The 19,674-nt window shown below is 35.8% G+C and overlaps 3 protein-coding genes across 12 annotated transcripts in view; 2 read left to right on the top strand and 1 right to left on the bottom strand.

Annotated features, from left to right (window-relative positions):
- Positions 1–5,384: 5,384 nt before the first annotated feature.
- On the bottom strand, positions 5,385–10,356 carry LOC112562448 (programmed cell death protein 2-like). Of its 3 annotated transcripts, none has more exons than XM_025235733.1 (7): positions 10,215–10,356; positions 9,942–10,075; positions 8,320–8,881; positions 7,946–8,097; positions 7,180–7,302; positions 6,034–6,185; positions 5,385–5,741 (listed from the first exon to the last, which is right to left on the bottom strand). In XM_025235733.1, the coding sequence occupies exons 2-7, from the start codon at positions 9,986–9,988 to the stop codon at positions 5,614–5,616; spliced, it is 1,164 nt and encodes a 387-aa protein (XP_025091518.1). In that variant the 5' UTR covers positions 9,989–10,075; positions 10,215–10,356; the 3' UTR covers positions 5,385–5,613. The 3 variants fall into 3 exon arrangements, with proteins under 3 accessions (XP_025091518.1, XP_025091517.1, XP_025091519.1); XM_025235732.1 differs by lacking the exon at positions 10,215–10,356 and adding an exon at positions 9,428–9,587 and having other exon boundaries at positions 9,942–10,194; XM_025235734.1 differs by lacking the exons at positions 5,385–5,741; positions 6,034–6,185; positions 7,180–7,302; positions 10,215–10,356 and adding exons at positions 7,310–7,635; positions 9,428–9,587 and having other exon boundaries at positions 9,942–10,206.
- Positions 10,357–10,627: 271 nt separating this feature from the next.
- Positions 10,628–17,700, top strand: LOC112562450 (solute carrier family 22 member 18-like). The gene is given in 11 exon segments (XM_025235735.1): positions 10,628–10,918; positions 11,466–11,848; positions 12,132–12,282; positions 12,285–12,374; positions 12,604–12,736; positions 13,595–13,713; positions 13,932–14,027; positions 14,452–14,564; positions 15,815–15,916; positions 16,160–16,280; positions 16,586–17,700. Coding segments are annotated over 10 exon segments (1,311 nt in total). The 5' UTR covers positions 10,628–10,918; positions 11,466–11,644; the 3' UTR covers positions 16,768–17,700.
- A 1,129-nt stretch (positions 17,701–18,829) lies between these two features.
- Positions 18,830–19,674, top strand: part of LOC112561428 — a 50,019-nt gene continuing 49,174 nt past the window's right edge. For 4 of the 8 annotated variants that reach the window (XM_025233924.1, XM_025233932.1, XM_025233931.1 and 1 more), the window contains exon 1: positions 18,830–18,938. The gene's annotated coding sequence lies outside the window, so the exon portion shown is untranslated. Of the gene's footprint in view, positions 19,016–19,075; positions 19,212–19,495; positions 19,614–19,674 lie in introns of those variants that run through there. The other 4 variants (XM_025233925.1, XM_025233928.1, XM_025233926.1 and 1 more) reach the window with 4 other exon arrangements.

The raw sequence follows: 19,674 nt of genomic DNA on the forward strand, positions 1-19,674 counted from the left end.
TCTTGTTATCCTATTCCTCTTTGGAAGTTTGTCTTTTATTAGTCATCTTTTATCAGTCATTGGTTGCTGTTGTTTATCCTTCCGTCCTTCATATGTTGTCCATATCTCGTTCTTGCCTTAAGCGCTAAGAGCACGCTCTTTACAAATGCTGTATAAATCATGCGCTTATTTGTTATATCCTGGTGAGACCACTTCTTAAAAAGTCCACTCTGATGTCAATGTGTTAAACCAGTGATGCCCAACCTTTTTATGTGATATCTTTGTCTTTAAAAGATATTGTCATGGTTTCGGCAAGAAGTAAACTTATGTCATGGATACACATGTTTACAGTGCTAACTTTGCCGTTCAGAATTTCTTTCTTGAACAGTCACTAAGTATGTGTGGATTTTTATTTTTTTGACTGACTGTTTTTAATCAACAAAGCTGTAAGGAGTTAAATCAGCTTTTATAGGCTTTTAGAAATTTAAATAATTGTAAGAAGCATTAAGTTAAAAATTATTATTGATGCACAGTTAAACAACACTTATGCAGTAGGAAAAGTGATCACCATCAGTACGAATAACTATTGTTAGACATTTTAAAACTACATTATTTCTGTAATAATAGATTTTCTTTACAACTTGTATCATTATTTAGTGATAGACTTGCTGATATCAGACAATATTGTTTCCTAGGCTGGACAGAGACTTGCTGCTGCTGCTGGAAATGCCATATCTCCATTGCTGGAGCCTTTAAATCCACTTCAACTAAATGTGCGTCATGGCACTTTGTTGACTGGAAAATGGTTCGAGATGCCAAGCGTCGTGAATGCGTCAGACAATTTAATGTCTTTCGCCAGCGCTACAACGCTGTTCGGAAAAATACCATTTTGCCTAGAGAATTACAGGTTGTTACCCATGGATTTTTTTTTTCCTAATGCCACAATCAAAAACTTCAAAATATTTACCTTCATTCACTATCATTTTCAATTTCAAACAAATAGCTTTTGCCTTACTATCTGTTACAGTAATGATAATTTAGTTATGCTCTAATGTCAAAGTTTACATTGTGTAGCACTTAGTTCAGCTTTTCCTTCTTTTTCTACCCCCAGTTCCCCATCTGCCACATCCCTTTATTGCTACTTTCATTTCTAAACTAGAAAGACTTTTGTGCAATTGTTTATAAATGTAAAAAAAAATTAACCAAACACACAATGTTACCTGACATAATTCCTGTTCACATAAACTGCAAAACATTATGTCTTTTGGACCCCTTTTCTTCTAGGAACTAGCAGACAGACAGGTTGCTGCCCTTCCGCGTGACAGCAACTATATTAGGCTACGGTCAAGGTGCATTTTGACATCACGCCCAAGGGGTGTCCTGCAAAAGTGGCGGTTGAGTCGAATTATGTGGCGACATTTTGCAGACTATAACCAAATGTCAGGAGTGACTAGATCCTGTTGGTAACCTATTTGAAAAAGTGTGAAAATCTGTGCAAAATGTTTATGTGCACTTATGTGTTTGTGAAAAGAACAAATAAAATGATTAACTCAGGACTAATTGTGATTTTAAAAAATGAATGGATGTGTAAGTTTGCACTTGATGTGTAACGTTCAGAAAGTTAAGCATTGTAAAATTACGAAAAATAGGAGATGTTTTTATTCTTATAACTTTACCAAGCCCCATCAATTTGGAACGGATTACCCATCAGCCTTTGAATCTGATTTTCTTATCACCTTTAAGTCTAAACGTAAGATGCATCTTTCAGAACAGTGACTTCACTGTGACCCGGTCCTGATCATGAGTGTACATATTGTGTGTCAATAATTTACTTTGTGTATGAGTGAATGTATGTTGTGAAGGTGAGCACGTCTCTCATACGTCAATTTGGGTGCGTGGTTGTTGATGAGTTTAGTCTTATGTATGATTTATGTAAAGTGCTATGAGCAAATCTGTGGAAAGGCCTATACAAATCATCCGTATTATTATTATATGAAAGAACAATATCTGATGTGTCCTACAGTGAAGGATGTTTGGTTTTAAAAAAAATGCGAATATATAATACAAATTGTAATGAGAATCGTCACCCTCTTTCCTACAAAGCATTTCTCTGATGACTTGTGTGGTTGTATTTTATTTTTTAGCATGCTGCATCCAGCAGTGTATGTGTGATTTTTAGTTGATCCATCTGTTTTCAGTATGCATAATTACAATTCCGTTTCATTTATATTGATAATCCTTATGACTGTTCCTCTCCCTAATGTCCTGATTCCCTTCTGAGATATATGATTGAAAAAAAGATGAGCAAACTACTTTTTGTACATCATGCATTCGTGTGTCAGTCTTGGCATTTCATACAATAGTTACGAATTCTTGACTAGACGCTGCGGATCCGTTAAAACTTTCCATTGAAATATCAAATATGAAATAATGATACATTTATTTTATTCTCGGAAGATATCTGTTGGCCAGAAAAAATTAATTAACGCTATTAACCTCAAAATTAAATCCTGCACGTTAAGTAAGCTCCCTCCCCAAGCTCGAATCAAAGAGAATCAACTTTGCTTGAGCCGTTTCAGTCCCCCTGTTGTGGGGATCATTCGACCATAACGTTGCTGCGAGTGGTATGACATTATCTGCTTGCGACAGGGAGCGCATTATTATCGGCGGCGAATCTGTTAGCTGTATTTTGTTAACTTGATAGTGGCATTCTCCTCTAAGGACCTTCTTACATTCAGTCTCTGGGACTATTTTGAGCTGGTTCCGATCCTACCTGACTAACTCAGGATCGGCGCGAGGTGAAAGACAAATATTGCGCCCCCCTCTCCCCACAAAAACGAACTATTTATCAACACAAATATTAGAATAATTGTACGTTTAGGTTTAACTCTTATTATTTAAACAATGAAACTAGGCTTACATATTACCATTAATGATTGTCGTGTTCTGTTTCAGGTCTCATCAGATTTGCATTCGCGAGCACACATGCAACCAAAACATTTAGCAGTAAGGCGACAATGCCAACTGATCCGTACAAAACGACGTTTGGTGACAAATGAACACGTATAACCTAACTGAATGTGCATCACGGATGACATTTCTTTCTTTTACACAATAACAGTGGCAAGCGTATTCATTCAGGTTTTTACCCCGTTGCCCTCCCACTGGTCTACTTACAGAATATTTTTTTTTTTACTACTAAAACGAGGCAGGTGTACACAAAGCTTCCGGTTTGGTTACATTCATTGTTGAGGCTTTCCGAGATTAACATCGGGTAACTCCCAAAAAGCTTAAGCAATCCACCTCTTCACGTCCGTGGCCACACTGTACAGACTGCCGTTGACTTCATGGCCTCGCACAGCATACCTGTGTGATCTGACGCCTTACCAACGAATTTGTTCTCCCCGGTCTGCTTGTGTTGCCCTCCGGTCTGTGCACGAATCAAATAAGAAAAACTTTGACAAATGCTCTTCTCTGGCCCCAAAGTTTGGAATTCTCCGCCTGTTCTTTTAAGACTGTCTACATTTCCGTTTGGTCTCAAAACTCACCTCTTTCAGAAATATCTTTCATAAAAGTACTTTTTCTCTCATTCCTCAGTTTTTATCCATCCTTTTCGTTTCCGCTTGCAATTGTGTCATCTATTTCCTGTATGGTTTACTGTCGGCTTTTGGGGTTTGTTTTTTTTTTTTTTTGGTATAGTCTTTCGTTTATAGCGCATTGAGCTCTCCTCCACAAGGGGAAATGCGCTCTACAACTTTCAATATCATCGTTGACGACGACGAAAAAGAATATGTCGATTATCGGTTTTGCATAAGATTACACATCTACACATTACCTAGAAAACTAAATACACACACACTAATACAAAATTCTATAACACCTACACCACACACACAGATACCATACAGTTGATTCAACTTTTTAGTTGCGTTCCTCTAGAGCAGACCTCTGGCCGCCCACCAGTAAATATACAGTATTGGGTAAAACTGAGTTAACTATATTAGTCCGGCCCTCTAGAACCATCCCAGTTTCTCATCCGGCCCCTTGGGAAAATTAATTGCCCACCCCTGCTCTAGAGTCTAGATCATTAACGGTCTCACGCTGATGGTGGTGGTAATGAGAGATGATGATCTGAGTAGATGAGAGACTGATATTTAGGTTTGTTTTTTTGCTTTAAAAGTGAGATGTAGGTAGGCGTATTTACACCAAGGGCCATCAATCGACTGGAGCTCTGATGTCACGATAGATGTAGAAGACATTACTGGTAATCCTCTGTATACGCTATCGAAGATATTGAACTTTGATCTCTGATGCCCTCGTTGATCTGTCGACTACTGTCTTAACGCGAGCCAGTGGGAATGCGGGGCCTTTGGTAGCCGCTACAACACACACACACACCTACGGGTGCTCGTTGCTATCTTGACCTTGATGTACAGCCTCACATCTTTCGAAGATAAGTCCGGCTTGTGCGTCACAAAAACAACTAAGTCGGCTTTCACGCCGTTGTACGCACCTATAATACAGCAAATTTACAGATACGTACCTTAACTGGTAAGACATGGCGAGAAGTTGTAGAATCGCATCTTTTAAAGAACTAGAGAGATGCAACTGATTAGTTTGATTGGGTATAGCTCAGTGCAAGATTGACCATTCTGGGTGAATAGCAGTCACGCTCTTGAAATATACGCCTACAAAGTCCCCATGCACAGAAAGAGGTGAAGAACAGGATAGTGCATGGAAACGTTTTGGTTGATGAGGTCTTGTAAACTGGAGAGCTGGGAATATGTTAATTAGACATGTCGCGAGTTCACAGCTTTTTTTTCTTATTCTGTGCCTTATGATATTTACTGGCGTAAAGCTCGAGAGCAGAATTTACCCTGATTTGGGAAAATGGCATCTTGCACCTTTTTACGAGAAAAATATTTTGCACCCTACTAGTCCTTTAAAGCGTCACATCGTTCTCACTTCGAACAGTCTGTTGCGTGGGGAAACTTTTATTTGTATATTGCTATGACGGTATAATGGAATGGTGGCCTCAGCATCTCATCGTCAGAGCGCTGAATATAATTTTTTTAAAAACCCAAACAAACAAAAACTGTGATGATATCTTTAGAGTTGTTTTTAAAAACTTTTTGATAATTATGGCATTTTAGCTGGTGTAATCCCTTGCTTTTTTATCTGGGTCTGTAAGCACTCGCGATTTCTATCATGGGCCTAAGTGAACCTTTAACTTACAACCTCCTTTCACCACCAGCAAAATTTTTTTCTGAGCTGTTCAATATTTTGAGGCATTTTAAACGACAGGAAACAATCCTTTTAAATTATTTTACCAGACTACAGGAAATGACATCTAAACATGCACACATTACCAAACATATCTGCTCATACATATAGTCACACATCTGTTTGTTACAAAATTTTTTATCCAGGCTTAAACACCACAATATGATACAAAGAGTTTGTCACATTCATCTTTGAAAGTTACCATGAAGTCACATAAACATAACAGATTCTTAAAAAAAAGCAAATTAACATTTATTTTACAATAATTATTGAGTTCATACAAAACTACAAGTTTTATTTTCTCTTCAGACACTTTTAGCTGTACATCTGATTCATTACATGTAAAAAAAATTATCGAAGTAGATATTGATCAGGGTCAGGCTGAAGTACAACTTGTTCTTCTTTCCACATGTCAGCTTGAGACCAGCAGCTTGACTTGCATGTGAAAATAAGTACTGTCCCAAACTCCACTGCAGGCTCTGAAATCAGAAACATCTTTCAATTTTCACAGTATAAATATTTAAAAAATTTACTGCTGCAAACTTTTGTATTTCCCTCCTTCTGTATATATAAACAGATATATAGTAAACAGGATTAACAATTTTTAAATGTCCCTTGAAATGCATAAACAATGGCTAAAACAAGACACATATAATTTAAAATTTAAATATCACTTGCATCTGTGGGTACGAATGGACATTACCATGCAACAGGTGTAGAAAATAGTTGTTATTAACATAGTAATAAGAAAGTGAAGATAAATGATCTGACCACTTTGTCCTGGAAATCTAAGAAACTGAAGAATTGGAGGGACAAGCTGAAGCTCAAACACAAGGGTTCCTCCACAAGAAGAACAATTTTCTACTGCAAGTTTTCCATCTTTTGGTTGAGATATTAGCAGTGGTGATCCATTCCACTGGTACCTACAACAATAGTAATGAAGAAAGCTTTTTTTTTTTTGATGATGTGAATAGATAACTGAATTTTAAAAATCCTTTTGCTCCATCTAGGGAAGGTGTACTGAACGGAAATTCTGAATATGTCCATAAATATATCTACCATGGTGAAGATGAGCTGAGATTATAATTTTCACTTCATGATGGCAGATCAGAATTACTTATGAATTTAATGACTTCAAGGCATCATCATTTGTAACCACACACATATATATACACACACATACAGGGCTTCTGCTTACGCAAAAAATTGCGTACAGTATGCATTAAAAGTTCGGAGGACCCCTTCAATTTTCGTCAATGGGGTCCCATTCAAATTTGGGCGAAGAACAGGGACCCCTTCTTCAGATTTTTAAGGGGTCCCTGTTCCTGTCCCCAAAGAATTTAGCCCTAGCAGAAGCCCTGCACATATGCCTTATACAACCTATATATATAGTCGGACCTCGCTAAGTCAAACTCAAAAGGATTCCTCCCCCCCCCCCACCCCACAAAAAAAACAACCCAACTTACGGATATTTTGCGTTAGGGAAAATGGGTTAATAGGCACAGGTTATTCAAGGACATTGCTTTTCTGGCTTAATTATTATACCTGTTTATTATATTGTCATTTTATACGTATGCATGTAGGCTACATACCAGTCAATGTATCTGCAGTATGTACTATGAACAGTGCAATGAAACATCTTACCTTTAGATTAAAAAAAGTCTACTATCTTAATTTGGCATCGATGTGCCAATGCATCTACCTCAACAATCTCCTCAATCTCGTCAATGGAGCGAAACACATCTAACATACATTGGTCTTATGGGAATTCGGCCAGGGACTAACAAGTAATTCGACATAGGAAGGTTTTCAACATGGAGAAGGTCGACTAAGTGAGGTCCGACTGCATATGTATTTATTCACACTTTCTAACATTCTCTCTCTCACACAAAGGTCATGTGCACTGCAGCATCCTACCTGATACACTGCTCTGGGCAAAGCTTAAGTCGCATTATAAACTTGTGGCACTGATAATCACCATGTGGAACATCTGCCTTCTCATATGTTTCTATAATGGTTGTCCCTTGTCTTTGAGCCATTCTGGAAAAGGCAGAACATAATATACACAGAGACCAAAAATATCTTAATGAAATTTAAGGCACACAAATAAAGATATGGATTTCTGGATCCATAAAAAGTAATTTTACTGAGGGAGGCTCACACTTAGACATCCTGGCACAACAAACTACTGCTAAAAAGAAAACAGCAAGTACTAGTTTCACTTACAACAAGGAATAAAAGTTAAGGGGTTTGATTTTCATATAAATAGTAATATGCTGTCTGCCTAGTGATGGTATAATTAATGACATTAATCTTAAATAGCAAAATGTTACCTCTCCATCTGCACTTTGGTAAGGACGACCGTAAGGATTTCTGCACATCATCATCGTGACATAGTACTGCTTTTAACCCACCTACTTTTCCCAATCATCTACTATTTATTTTAGTTTTTAGTGCTTGTCAGAAAACAAAGATGCAAAGATTCTCTTAACTGGACTATATCGTAAAAGATTGTTGACAGTTACTACTTATGCAAAACTACACATTACTTAACAATTAAAATATACCAATCTGTATGTCTCATAACTCTTGTTATTAGCATCACTATAGCAGGTTTAGTAAATGAACATTTACCTGTCTAGCTTTACACCATTATAAAAAAATTGGCTCTTCATTTAAATACCTGTTCTCTTCCACAAGAGCCTGGACTTTCTTCCCTTCTTTCTCCTCATAATTATGCAATAGGCTTGCTACATGGCTTGTCAGTTCGGAATCATCTGTTGTTTCTTCAAAGACGTTAATGTAGTAGGCTGGGAGACAAACAACATTGTTTGCCTGTAAAATCCAGAAAAAAATTATTTGAAGGATAAGAATTTACCTCCCTTTGTCAACTGTAAACAGTATGTAATCAATATTTTTAAAAGAGAATTAAAAATAAACAGTAAAGAGAGAAAACAAAAGCAATAAGAGCATACTCTTTAACATTTGATGCTATATCTGAATACAAGCCATTATTTCTGTAAGGAATTATCTTTGTAGTAGTCTCATGCAACTTACACATATTGTCTGCATTTCTTTTGGTTTGTCCCTTTCTGGAACCGCCATCAGCTCCATCATCCTGTGAATTCCTTCCTCATCAACCAACAGCTCCTCTGAAGATATGACCTCAGAGCTGGGACTGCTATCTAGCTGGGTATTGCCACAATCAGATGGGTCTTTAACACTCAACTGTGCTAAAGCTTCAATGCCTTCTAATGGTTGTCGGGATGTTAAACACTTGTCCTTGTTCACATCATCAGATTCTTCAGTCATCACGGTGGGAACAATGGTGTTCTGAAGAACCGTTTTTACACTTTCTTTATCTTCTTGTCCCCATTGTTTTGCTTCATTTTCAAGGTATTCTTGAGCTCCCTCATGAAAATCAAACTTGCAGTTCAAATTACCTTGAGGGGTTTCCCCCCAGTCCTCTTGGTCATCACCCCAGTTGTCTTGACCATCACCCCAGCTGTCTTGACCTTCACCCCAGACATCCTTATTGTCCTTCTGATCTGACTTTATATTTGAGACATAATTGTATGATACAGATTCATCTAAGAGTTGGGATCGGAATACTCTCCATCTGCAAAGATGTATGAATATACTGTTTAGTATGGATTTTACATTATGGAAAATGTTTTCAAAATTTGATATAACTTTCATCCATTCTGCTCATTGATCACCTCATATTTATTAACCACAAAATGAGCTTAAGTTACAAATGCATTTAAAGAGAAGTTAGTGACTGTTATCAGATACATATATTCACAATTATAACATGTAACAACAAATTTTGTATTATTAGAGTGATCTGATGTTCAAAGAATGATATGAACCAGCTACGAGAGTTTATGAACTGTCGAGCACTCCATGGAAAGTATATCTCCTTCGTATGATTTGAAAACAGTTGGGATTTTTAAATATATTTAATTTATTGTTGCCGAAACTGCAACTTCACAGTATCACAAAACTTTAAAAAAATATATATATATATATTAAAACAAAATCAGCAAAGTGATTAAGGTTATCTGATAGTAAATGCATATTCTTTTATTTTGTTATGTTCACTAAATAATTTTAAATTTGAATGTTGTTCCTTTTAGCTGTAAAATTTGTTTTAAATCCTTACCCATGACTCTCTCTGTAACATGTCTTTCCCAAACAAGCAAACACATACAGACATCTGTGGTATGGAGATCCATTCAGAGGGCAATAGATTTGTACTGCCAGTGACATTAATTGACCACAAGGGTACATTTCACAGGTTCTGTCATGTTGTTGATCCATTTCTGCTTACAGGTTAACAAAAGTTTGTATCAATATTCTAAACGCACAAAAACAACCACCCCACCCTTCCCACTACCCCCAACTCAAAAAGGCTAACTAAACACAAGGGGAAAAAAGCTACTATCTGACCAAGTATTAAAGAAAAAAGATTCTGACTAAAATGTTTAGTCCAAATAATTAAACAGTGGAATACACTGCACATATACCCGTGATTCATTATCGACATGTAGACATTGTTAAAAAGAGTTGAATTTTGTGGATAAGAAAGAAGTTATTTGATAATTAACATAAGCAGACGCAGTAATTCCACACTATATACAAAAAAAAAAAGGAAAAGCATAAAACTTTATATATACCGGGAAGCCTCCAATTTTATTTGTATGCCATGTGATCTGGTCCTCATCTTCTATCTTACAGTCACTGTGCGTTAAACCAAGCAAGACAGCCATGTTGCTCATCTATTGCATTAGATTGCTTTCCCTTGATGGCACTAAGGGAGACAACGTCATTCATGGACATAGTTACTTGCGTTGAAAGAATTAATTTAATGACCTACAATCAATGAGAACAGGATAATAGCGATATTATAATCCTCATGAACCCTTAGCCTCTTCAAAAAAAAGGCTTACGACTGCACATTTTTTAAAGCTGGAACCTCGTTTTCAGAAGTAAAGAAAGGTCTTCGTCTTCGCGAAAATCCGATAGCCTCTCCAACAGTGATCTTGAACTTCGATGCTTGTAGATTAGGTCTCATTATTTTTTTTAACAATAAAATAATCCTTGATCTGGGTCTTATGGATTATCATCACGTTGCGGTGCTGTCTTTTGTTTTTAAACCCATTACGGCTGATGAATCAAAGAGAAGGCCTGAATAACTGACATTAACATTATTTTCAAGCTTGATGAACGACAAAAATACTTTCTACGGAATGGAAGATGACAATAAACTGCAAAATATGAAGACATTAAACATTTTCTTGAAATAAGGATGGGGGCGGGGGAAGACGAAGCTCTCGTGTATCCGGAAACTATACTAATAAGGCCACGTAACCCCTTCCACGCATCATTCATAGACGTCCAATTGATCTTGTGTCCTTAACATAAAAAATTGATAAGTGGGGGTCCCATATGTCTCTGTCCCAACATAAAATCATTGTGTATGTCATATCTTCTGTATGGTATCTGCTCGAGCCCTTCTGGATCACGATTTTCCCCCCTCTTTTAAAAGAATACATCCAAATAACGTGTCATTCCCGCTGTTCTTTCAAGCGAGCTAATGAAATCGTGGTGCACGGATTAATAATGCACTAACCAGAATAAAATCGACAAACAGGTAGATAGAGTGTTTAATATCGATTTAATGTTTTTGAAAATGCTTTAATTACAATCGGTTCATATGTTATTAAGGAATGAAGATATATAGTCGAGATGACTCAGCGTGTTTCAGTGGAGGTGCTAAACGAGGACACGAAAAAAATACATATTTATACATAGATAATTTTAATATATTATATAATGCATCCATTATTTCAACAAAGCAATGAAAAGAATAGAGCAAGCTAGAGCACACTAATTAACCACATGCTTCTTTTGACACGACCACATGGCATAATGTGTGTGTGTGAGCGCTCGCGCACCATTTGTGGGACTAAAGAGGTGGTGATTCTATTACTGTGTTACGGCTTTTCCTTTAATTATATATGACGTGATCTACTTAATAGTTACATTTGTGCACAAGCTTACATTTGGGAAAATAGCAATTGGTCGAATGGTATTGTAAACCATTAAAGTCTCGCACAATAGGGAAATTTATCGTTTAATGATGAAATTGACTTGATATTTATAAATGTGTTAACTACAAAGATGTTTCTTTTGCACAGGGGGTCTCATGTTTTCAAGTGTATGATCTGGAGCCACTAAACAGATACTTAACAGTTGCTGACAGTAAAAGATTGTGCAGACTTAAAATAAAATGCTTATATTACTTCAGAGAGTTCTTTAGAAACATACAAAAGTAAAGATTGATTTCACATATCAGAACTCATCATGAAAAATCTTAATGGAGCTAAAAGGAAATGAATTTAACAATTCAGAGAAAATAGACAAGGCAGATCCTGTGACTGCTGTAGAATCTGGTGGATACTCTCCCTTCCCAAAGTCTAACATCATGGATCGAGAAAGAGATAGGAGAACTATCCTCACAACTCATTTGAATATTTTCCTTTATTCATCTTGCTTTTGGATCCAGACTGGAACACTTCCTGTAAGTTTGAATATGTGTGTCTCATGTATATATATATATGATAGCCATTGGTCTAGACATTTTTTCTGCTGTATTGTTTAGACAGTGATGTTCACTATTAATATTTTGCTGATTTTTATCATCATATCCATTTGTATCATTGAGATGTTTTATATTATAATGACTGCTTGATTCACCATTTGAAACTGTAAATTTAACAACTAATGGAAGTGCATGCATGCATCGTATATAAACTGACAATGGTTCTGATTGTTATCCACCTTCTTTCTCTGGTTTTTAACAGTACTTGACCAAGAGGCTCGGTGCAGATCCAGTGATGTTTGGATATCTACAGACAACATTTGCACTTGTGCAGCTTGGTGGTGGTCCTTTGTTTGGTCGTTTTGGAGACATTTTTGGTGGCCGAGCAGCAATGGCACTTGCATTTGCAGCAGCTTTTTGTCATACTTCCTGCTAGGGCTGTCAAACTCTATTCCTGTGCTTTTCCTTTCTCGCCTTCCATCAGTCTTCATGCATGCTATGCAAGGTAAACTGTTGAGAAATAAAAGAAAAGAAAGGAATGCAAGCAGTGATGGTGGTATGAGATTGCACAAAATTGTTTGTATTATTTTGTATGAATAGCTTCAAGCTAGAACATAGTGCATTATTATTATCATTTTATAAGTGCATGTCCATGTAGTAATTTTGTTTCCATACTTTATTTACTGTTTATGTCCTTTTTGTTTGATGCTTCTTTTGTTAAATCCCATATTCAGGCGGTCAGATGATTGTTACCGATATTGGAGACAGCAGCCAGAGAGCAGATGCACTGGGCAAACTTGGAATGTCCTATGGTGTTGGCATGGTTGTTGGTCCATTTATAGGAGGACTTGTCACAAAGCACTTCGGGTAATGAGTCTTATGTTATTTTAGATTCTCTCTGTACCTTAGACATTTGTTGCGACAGCTTTACACTACAACACTGATAACTTCTACATTACTTTGGTCCAATATGTTGGCATTCAAACAGATTGGATGATGGACAGTAAGCAATTTTTAAAAATAAATGCATGATTTTTGGTAATACTTGTGAACATCTGTTAGCTGGATCTTGTAGATGGATAACTTAATTTGTGACTTTATTATCCTTGTTGTCCTCATCATCTTCCTCCTCTTTTTCCATCTCATCAGACCCTCTAGCCCTATTGACTGCTGATTAATAATATTATGTGCACCACCATCTATCTCAGTTCTCTGCCATTTTCTGGGTTGTGCTCAGCTGTGTTTGGTCCACTTCTTGGGTGTTATCTTTATTTGTCTGCTTGTTTTACCTCCCTGTACTATTCCATGCATGATCAAATTTGGAAATCCTGATGATCTTGAAGTGTTCTCAAACCATTTGAGCATGCATCTATTCACTGTATTCAGATCTTATAAATTATTTTACCAGTTTTGTCCTTCATCACTGGGGATGTGGCCTTTGAAGATCTTTTCAGAAAGATCTTTTTAATGTCTATTGCTAGCATAAAAAAATTTGAGTACTTTCGTTGCAGCAGTCTGCATTATTTAGAAAGCATCATGGAATGTGATATGCTCTTGTTTGTTGTTTGCTGAAATCATAATTTTTGGGGGAGTCTAGAGCAATAAGATTTGATAAGAGTTTATAGTTCTTACCATAACTTCTGCATAAACAGGAGGAAGAGAGAGACAGAGTAACCAGTATTCTTCATTTTTTACTTATTTACTTATTTGTTTATCATTAAACAGTGAGGAGTTTGCAGCATTTTTGGCGGCGGCTGGCTCTGCTATAAGCGTTTTCCTGGTTTTGCAATTTGTACCTCATCAGACCAAAAATCTTTCAGCATCCTCTAACAAAGTGGCGGAGGGTGAGTTTATTTTGATGAGTATGGCTGACTCAGTCCACATTGCAAGAACATTGTTTCTTCTATATATGCATTTCTGACAAGTGGGCTATTTGCAGACTTTTAGAGCAGACCACACTGAATTCAATTTAACACTGACACAAAATGTAAAAGAAAATCTTTTGTCATTAATAGAAATGGTGAAATAGAGGCACATAAACATTATCTTTGTCTGTTTACAGGAAAATCTTCTGGCAGCCTTTTTAGTTTGGGAAAATGGTATGCTCTAATAATGGCTCCTGGAGCTTTATTTTTACTATTTATCCGCTTGGCATCAGGTAAAATATGTTGCTTTGAAAAGGATGTTTTAATATAATGTATGTTGCTGGCCTTTTAGCTCTTCGCTCTGAGTGATGTTATAATTTACTTCTGAGGTTATAATTTACTTCTAAGTAGATAGGCTGTCTTATTGATGATATTAATGAATATACTGCAGAAAAAAACATAAATGACTACCTGGGAAAAAATTGAAAAAAAAACCCCTGTAGGGTCACTTTGTATAGAAAGATTAACATTGCAAGGGAATGAAGTAAAAGGGGCAGTCAAATGAAATGTAGTGGATGCGGGGCTTTATACAGGTTGTAACATGCAGTATTAGCTTGTATAATAGGTGTTATTGTATATCATTTTCACATGGCATTGTAGCATCTGAGTAGCAAAACATTCTAAATATACTAATTGCCTATATTATTTAAATTTCAGGTGTCCCAATTGGGATATTTCAAAGCATGTTTCAAGTAGTAGCCATGGAAAGATTTTCTTTGGAGCCAGACCAGAATGGCTACCTCATGTCCTACATTGGTGTCACTACCATGGTAGATAGAAACTGAAAAAAGTTATTTCATTTTTTTTTAATGAAAAAGCATCTTTCATGGTCTAGTCTGTGATCGGCCATTATATTTTTCCTTTTTAATAAACATGAATTCTCGAATACTCATTTGTCTCAAAGGCTAGCAGAAAATATACTATTTTGCAGTTGTTTTTTTTGGTAAATACTGTTTAACTTACCTCAATATTATATCACTTATAGCAGATTGTTTGAAGTAAGGGAAATATTAAATACAAAATTATATCACTTTTGTTCTTAAATTGAGAGATTGATACATAGATTTATCTTTTAGATTTTTGTTTTCTTGATCAATAGATGCAGCTCCTTCTTTCCCTTGTTCACTTAATCCAATCTTTGGTACACTATTAGCCAGATCCAAAAACATCTTGCATCTAATGCCACCACTAAAACTGTTATTTCCCTCATTATGTCTCACATTGCCTGTGTCTGTTGCAACTCTCTTCTGGTCATTTGGCTCAATTGTCCATATCTTTCAACATGTCCAAAACAAGGCTAGTTTCCTCATCTGCCAAAATAAAACACCACCTTCCCTGGCTAAGTTGACTTCCAATATCTAAACACATTGAATACTCTTGCCGTCAATGTCCTCTGTTACAAATGTTTTAAGGGCTCTGCCCCCACCAACACATTTCAGATCTATGTACTGCTTTGTTTTCTCTGACTCTTTTTCGGATTCCCTCTAGCTGTTATATTCCTTGAACAAGACTCAGTACATTCTATTATCTATCTCTAGTCTGCTCCTCCATGCTTGCCAAAAACCTATTCTTTGTTCAAAACTTCTCTGAAATCTTATTCTTTTCTCTTGCTGTTGTTGTGACCTGCCTCCCTATACTAGGGTTAAGAGTATATACACATTCTTGTTTTTATTTTTGATTTACTTATTTTTGTGTATAGGCATGTATGAGAGCTTAATTTTCTATAACAAGAGTAAGCACATTAAAAATACATTAGTTATCATTGTTTGTTCACATCTACTATTATTCTTGCTACTTAATCTTTCCCCAAAATTCTGGTCTTTCAGAAAATTATGAAATCTTTTCATATCTAAAAGATTATAATTTACATAAAAATAAACTTCTCAGATTATTTATATGATTAAATTTAATATTTTTTTTATGGACCTCTTCATTAAATAAAGGAAAAAAATTTCTGAGAAAGATTGCGAATGTCATTGATGCATGGCTTATATGTGGTACAGTCAAAGTTACCTTTCAGATTGTGCAAGGTGTTGGTGTTGGAATTGTGACGAAGCAGTTCACTGAAAGTAGCACCCTTCTAGCCTCATCATTTCTCCTTCTCTGGGCATACCTGTTACTGGTGAGTAGCAAGACTGAAGAAACTGAAGTAGCTAATTAATGTCTTTTAATTTGGTGTTTAGATACAAAGAAATATGTTAAACTTTGTTCTTTACAGTTTCTCCCATGTTCTTAAGAAAGATTGTGATGAAAATGCTGGATGTACTGCTGATTATTGCACTAGTTCTAGGACATTTTGTGCAGAATGGTATCTACAGATTTTCTCATATGCTCCAACAGTTATCACTGATGTTTGATTTTCCAGGCTCAGGTAACATCAGTTGTACAACTGTGCATAGTGTGTTTACCACTGGTAGTAGGATTGACAACACAAAATGTCGTCATCACCAGTGCCCTAACACATACCGTTGGCCTAGAGGATACAGGTTGAAACATTTTAATACACTTGAAACATTCTTAATGCTGTTATGTGTCTTGTTAACTTCTTTACCACAGAAGTTAATGGGTCAGAAAACGAAATTTATGCAGCATGAAATCCTGTTTACATCTATGTCCCTTAGTCCTGTTAGATATTCTTGTGTTAGAAAACAGTGACATCCCCTTCACTGTGTTTAGATGCACATATAAAAGAAGACTGAGACACCTTTTGTAAAGAACTTATCATTCATGAGGTCTTATCTTTTAAAATTAATACTGAAACCTATTTTATTTTCTAAATAAATTCTGTGCAGGTGCATGCTGGGTCTCAACATGGCAGTCAACTCATTAGTGCGATCAGTTTCTCCTTTTGTTGGAGGATACATGCTGAGAGAATATGGTTTCTCATCGTTTGGATACTTAGGTGCTATTACAAGTGCCATGGTAACGGTTGTCTTGTACAGTCACCATAGAAGACAAACCAACCATCAATGAAGCCACCGAGCAGCAATATTTTCCATTTTCTTTGATCAGAATGAAAATGGAAGATAACATATCTATTAGAAGATTTTTGGATTTTCCTTTATGCTAAATGTGTTTCTTTTGAAATGTGTTTTTTTTCCTTTTAACCAGAAGATAAAAAGTGTAGTTGCTCAAAAATGTCACAGGTATTTGTTGAAAAGCCTTTGTTAATGTGCTATAGGTGTATAATTAAATTTGAATCTTATCTTTCCTTGAAAGCGAATTTTATGGCTAAGAGACTGGATAAAGTGTGCTATAAATATTGTCTTTTTGCATATATCTTTGATGTGTCCTATTTACACAAACACAAGCACGCATTGTACACATGCATACACACATTGTACACACCACTATCTGCGATCTTTTTAGTCTTCAAAAAGAACAAGTTAAAATGAATAGATTTTATGAATTATTGGAATGGTTTGGGTTACAAAAGGCTGAAAGGCTGATTTAATGTAAGAAAGTCACTATTTTTTGTTGCCACAATTTAGAATGTACACATGAATATTTATATTAGCCCATGCATAAATGCTTCATAATTTTGATGTTTTAATAATTTATGTGTTCATGAACACATTATATGTAAGTAGTAGTTCATATGAACATTGTATGGCTGTTTTTGAAAGCATTTTTTTTTTCACATTTACTTGCCTCAAACAAGCTATAGTTTGTATTGAAATAAATCTGAATTTCAAACATCTATAAAAAGATTCACATGTGCCTGTATTAATATGATTTGCTGCCTTAAAATGGGAGATAATCAGAACTGACAGACATGAAGACAGAAACAGCTCAAATTCTTGCCACTTTAAATTTTCTTCACTACTGTGGTTAACACTCTCTCATGATGAGGCATCTTTCATTTGTTATTGGGTGTAAATAAATAAAGAAAATATTGCAGTTTTTGGAATTTATTTTACTCACGTCATTTCACCCTTTGCAGTGCATACAATTTTAATGGTTATAAACGCTTCCTATCAATTGACCTTCCACTATAGACACCAGTTGTCAGTACCAGTTGACAATAAAGATTTAGTAATACATATTCGTATAGAACACAGAAAAAGCCCTAGTTCAAAGTGCTTAGACTTAGATGATCATGTACAAATCAATCATTGAAGAAAATGCATATATAAGTTGCTACATGTACATAGACCCTATATATTCTGTTACCAACCACTACCTCAGCAATGCATGGTCTTAAAACGGCATCAAGAAAAACATAGAAGGAACATAAGACGTACTTTAAATTGTGCAAAGGATTTGTGAAAAATGGAAGTCAGAAGAATCAATTCTCGAAATGACCTATTTCAAGAAACAAAACATTCTAGTATGTATATAGTTCTTGCTATATTGCTATTGAAAAGCTGATGATACTTGTTTGCTGATTTTCTTAAGTCTTGTTGGCTTTTGAAGGTGAATTACTTTGACTCCTATAGCAATTAACCTCATGTACTGAGCAATCAATATAACAACTGGTGGCAGACTAGAAGTTTTTAGTCGGATGTAGTTCAGATCACTTGCTTAAATGTTAAAAGAAAAATTATCCTACAAAAACTCTCGAAAACGCGCGCGCACGCATACAGTTTCCAAATAAGATCGTTTGCAAAGTTGTTACAGTAAATGGCCACATACGATTTCAATGGGAGAAAAATATATATGGGTTATTTTCTTTGACCGTACATTAAGTTCTCAGCCCATTACCTCTTAATGAAAAATATTCACTATCAGCTCTTAAAGGCTTGCAAATGCGTTTTGATAAGATGAACGATACATGCTGAGGGCAAGGGAATATTTTCCTGTCTCATAAACACGGACCTTGTTCGTAAGATGACTATTCACGGAACGGACTTACATGACTGTTTGGTAAGAATCACGTTAAAAATCATCAAACCAAATGGAGAAAAGTTGTATGAATAAAGTACTATAGCTAAACATGATTGAATTTGTGTAACATCTTTACCAACAGTAAAAGTTATGTTTTCATTCAATTATTTCATTTCAATCTCGCGGGGGACAATGTTTGAGACAACCTCTCTGGATAACCACAACACAGTGACCTTATTAATTGTTCTTCCGGTTCCAATCAGAGAAAAGAAAGTAGATTCGTGGAAAGTGAATTGCTGGTATACCCGGGTTAGCAGGTATAAGATAATATTGTTGTTATTTAATATCTTAACAACAATGTATTTCCATTACCTACCAGCTAGACATAAAACGAGTACGCATCTCTATTTTTTAAAAAAAAAAGCGTAATGCATATATGCGGCCTTTCCTGTTACCATGTTATTTATTGATATTGCCTTGTGATACGTGAAGGAAAAAAAATGGAGCGACGAAAGTTACAGCGATCGACTAGATTAAACGCTAAGCTGACATCGCGTGTACCCAGATTTTCGTCGTGGAATGAAGTGAAGGTTTTATTCATATTCGCAGTTCAGAAAATACTGATGTCAGATACTGTATAGTGTCTGTACTAGTGATAACATTTTATCGGGAAGAAGAATGATACCACTAAAACTATTTTAGAGTCTTACTGAGTATTCCACAATTGTAAAATGATTTCATAGTTCTAAAATATAATGCTAATGAGTGATATATCAGTGCTTATCAACAACACTGTCAGCAAAATCTGGACTATTTTGAGACTCCAGTTAACAGGAAGCAGACATACCTATCTTACTTTCACTTTTACATCTGTATAAAAGAGCCACTAGATATCAGTATTGATGTTCAGTAATGTGATGTAAAACATTGACTTGGATATATCCTTTGGTGTCAGCTCATTTATTTTAATGTTGTGGATTATTGTTTTATTGGTATGTGTATTCTGTACCTAGAAGATTGCTTGACTTCTGGCATAAGTTTGCAAACAATTTA

Source organism: Pomacea canaliculata, linkage group LG4, assembly GCF_003073045.1.
Source record: "Pomacea canaliculata isolate SZHN2017 linkage group LG4, ASM307304v1, whole genome shotgun sequence".
Lineage (NCBI taxonomy): Eukaryota > Metazoa > Mollusca > Gastropoda > Architaenioglossa > Ampullariidae > Pomacea > Pomacea canaliculata.

What these genes read in the sequence shown, in the direction of transcription:
- LOC112562448 (XM_025235732.1), bottom strand. Translation starts at nt 9,585, where the DNA reads ATGGATCAACAACATGACAGAACCTGTGAAATGTACCCTTGTGGTCAA. An exon ending in TGCCCAGAGCAGTGTATCAG is followed by an intron (nt 6,186 to 7,179) that starts GTAGGATGCTGC and finishes CTATTGTTGTAG; the next exon opens with GTACCAGTGGAATGGATCAC. An exon ending in TAGATTTCCAGGACAAAGTG is followed by an intron (nt 5,742 to 6,033) that starts GTCAGATCATTT and finishes TTCTGATTTCAG; the next exon opens with AGCCTGCAGTGGAGTTTGGG.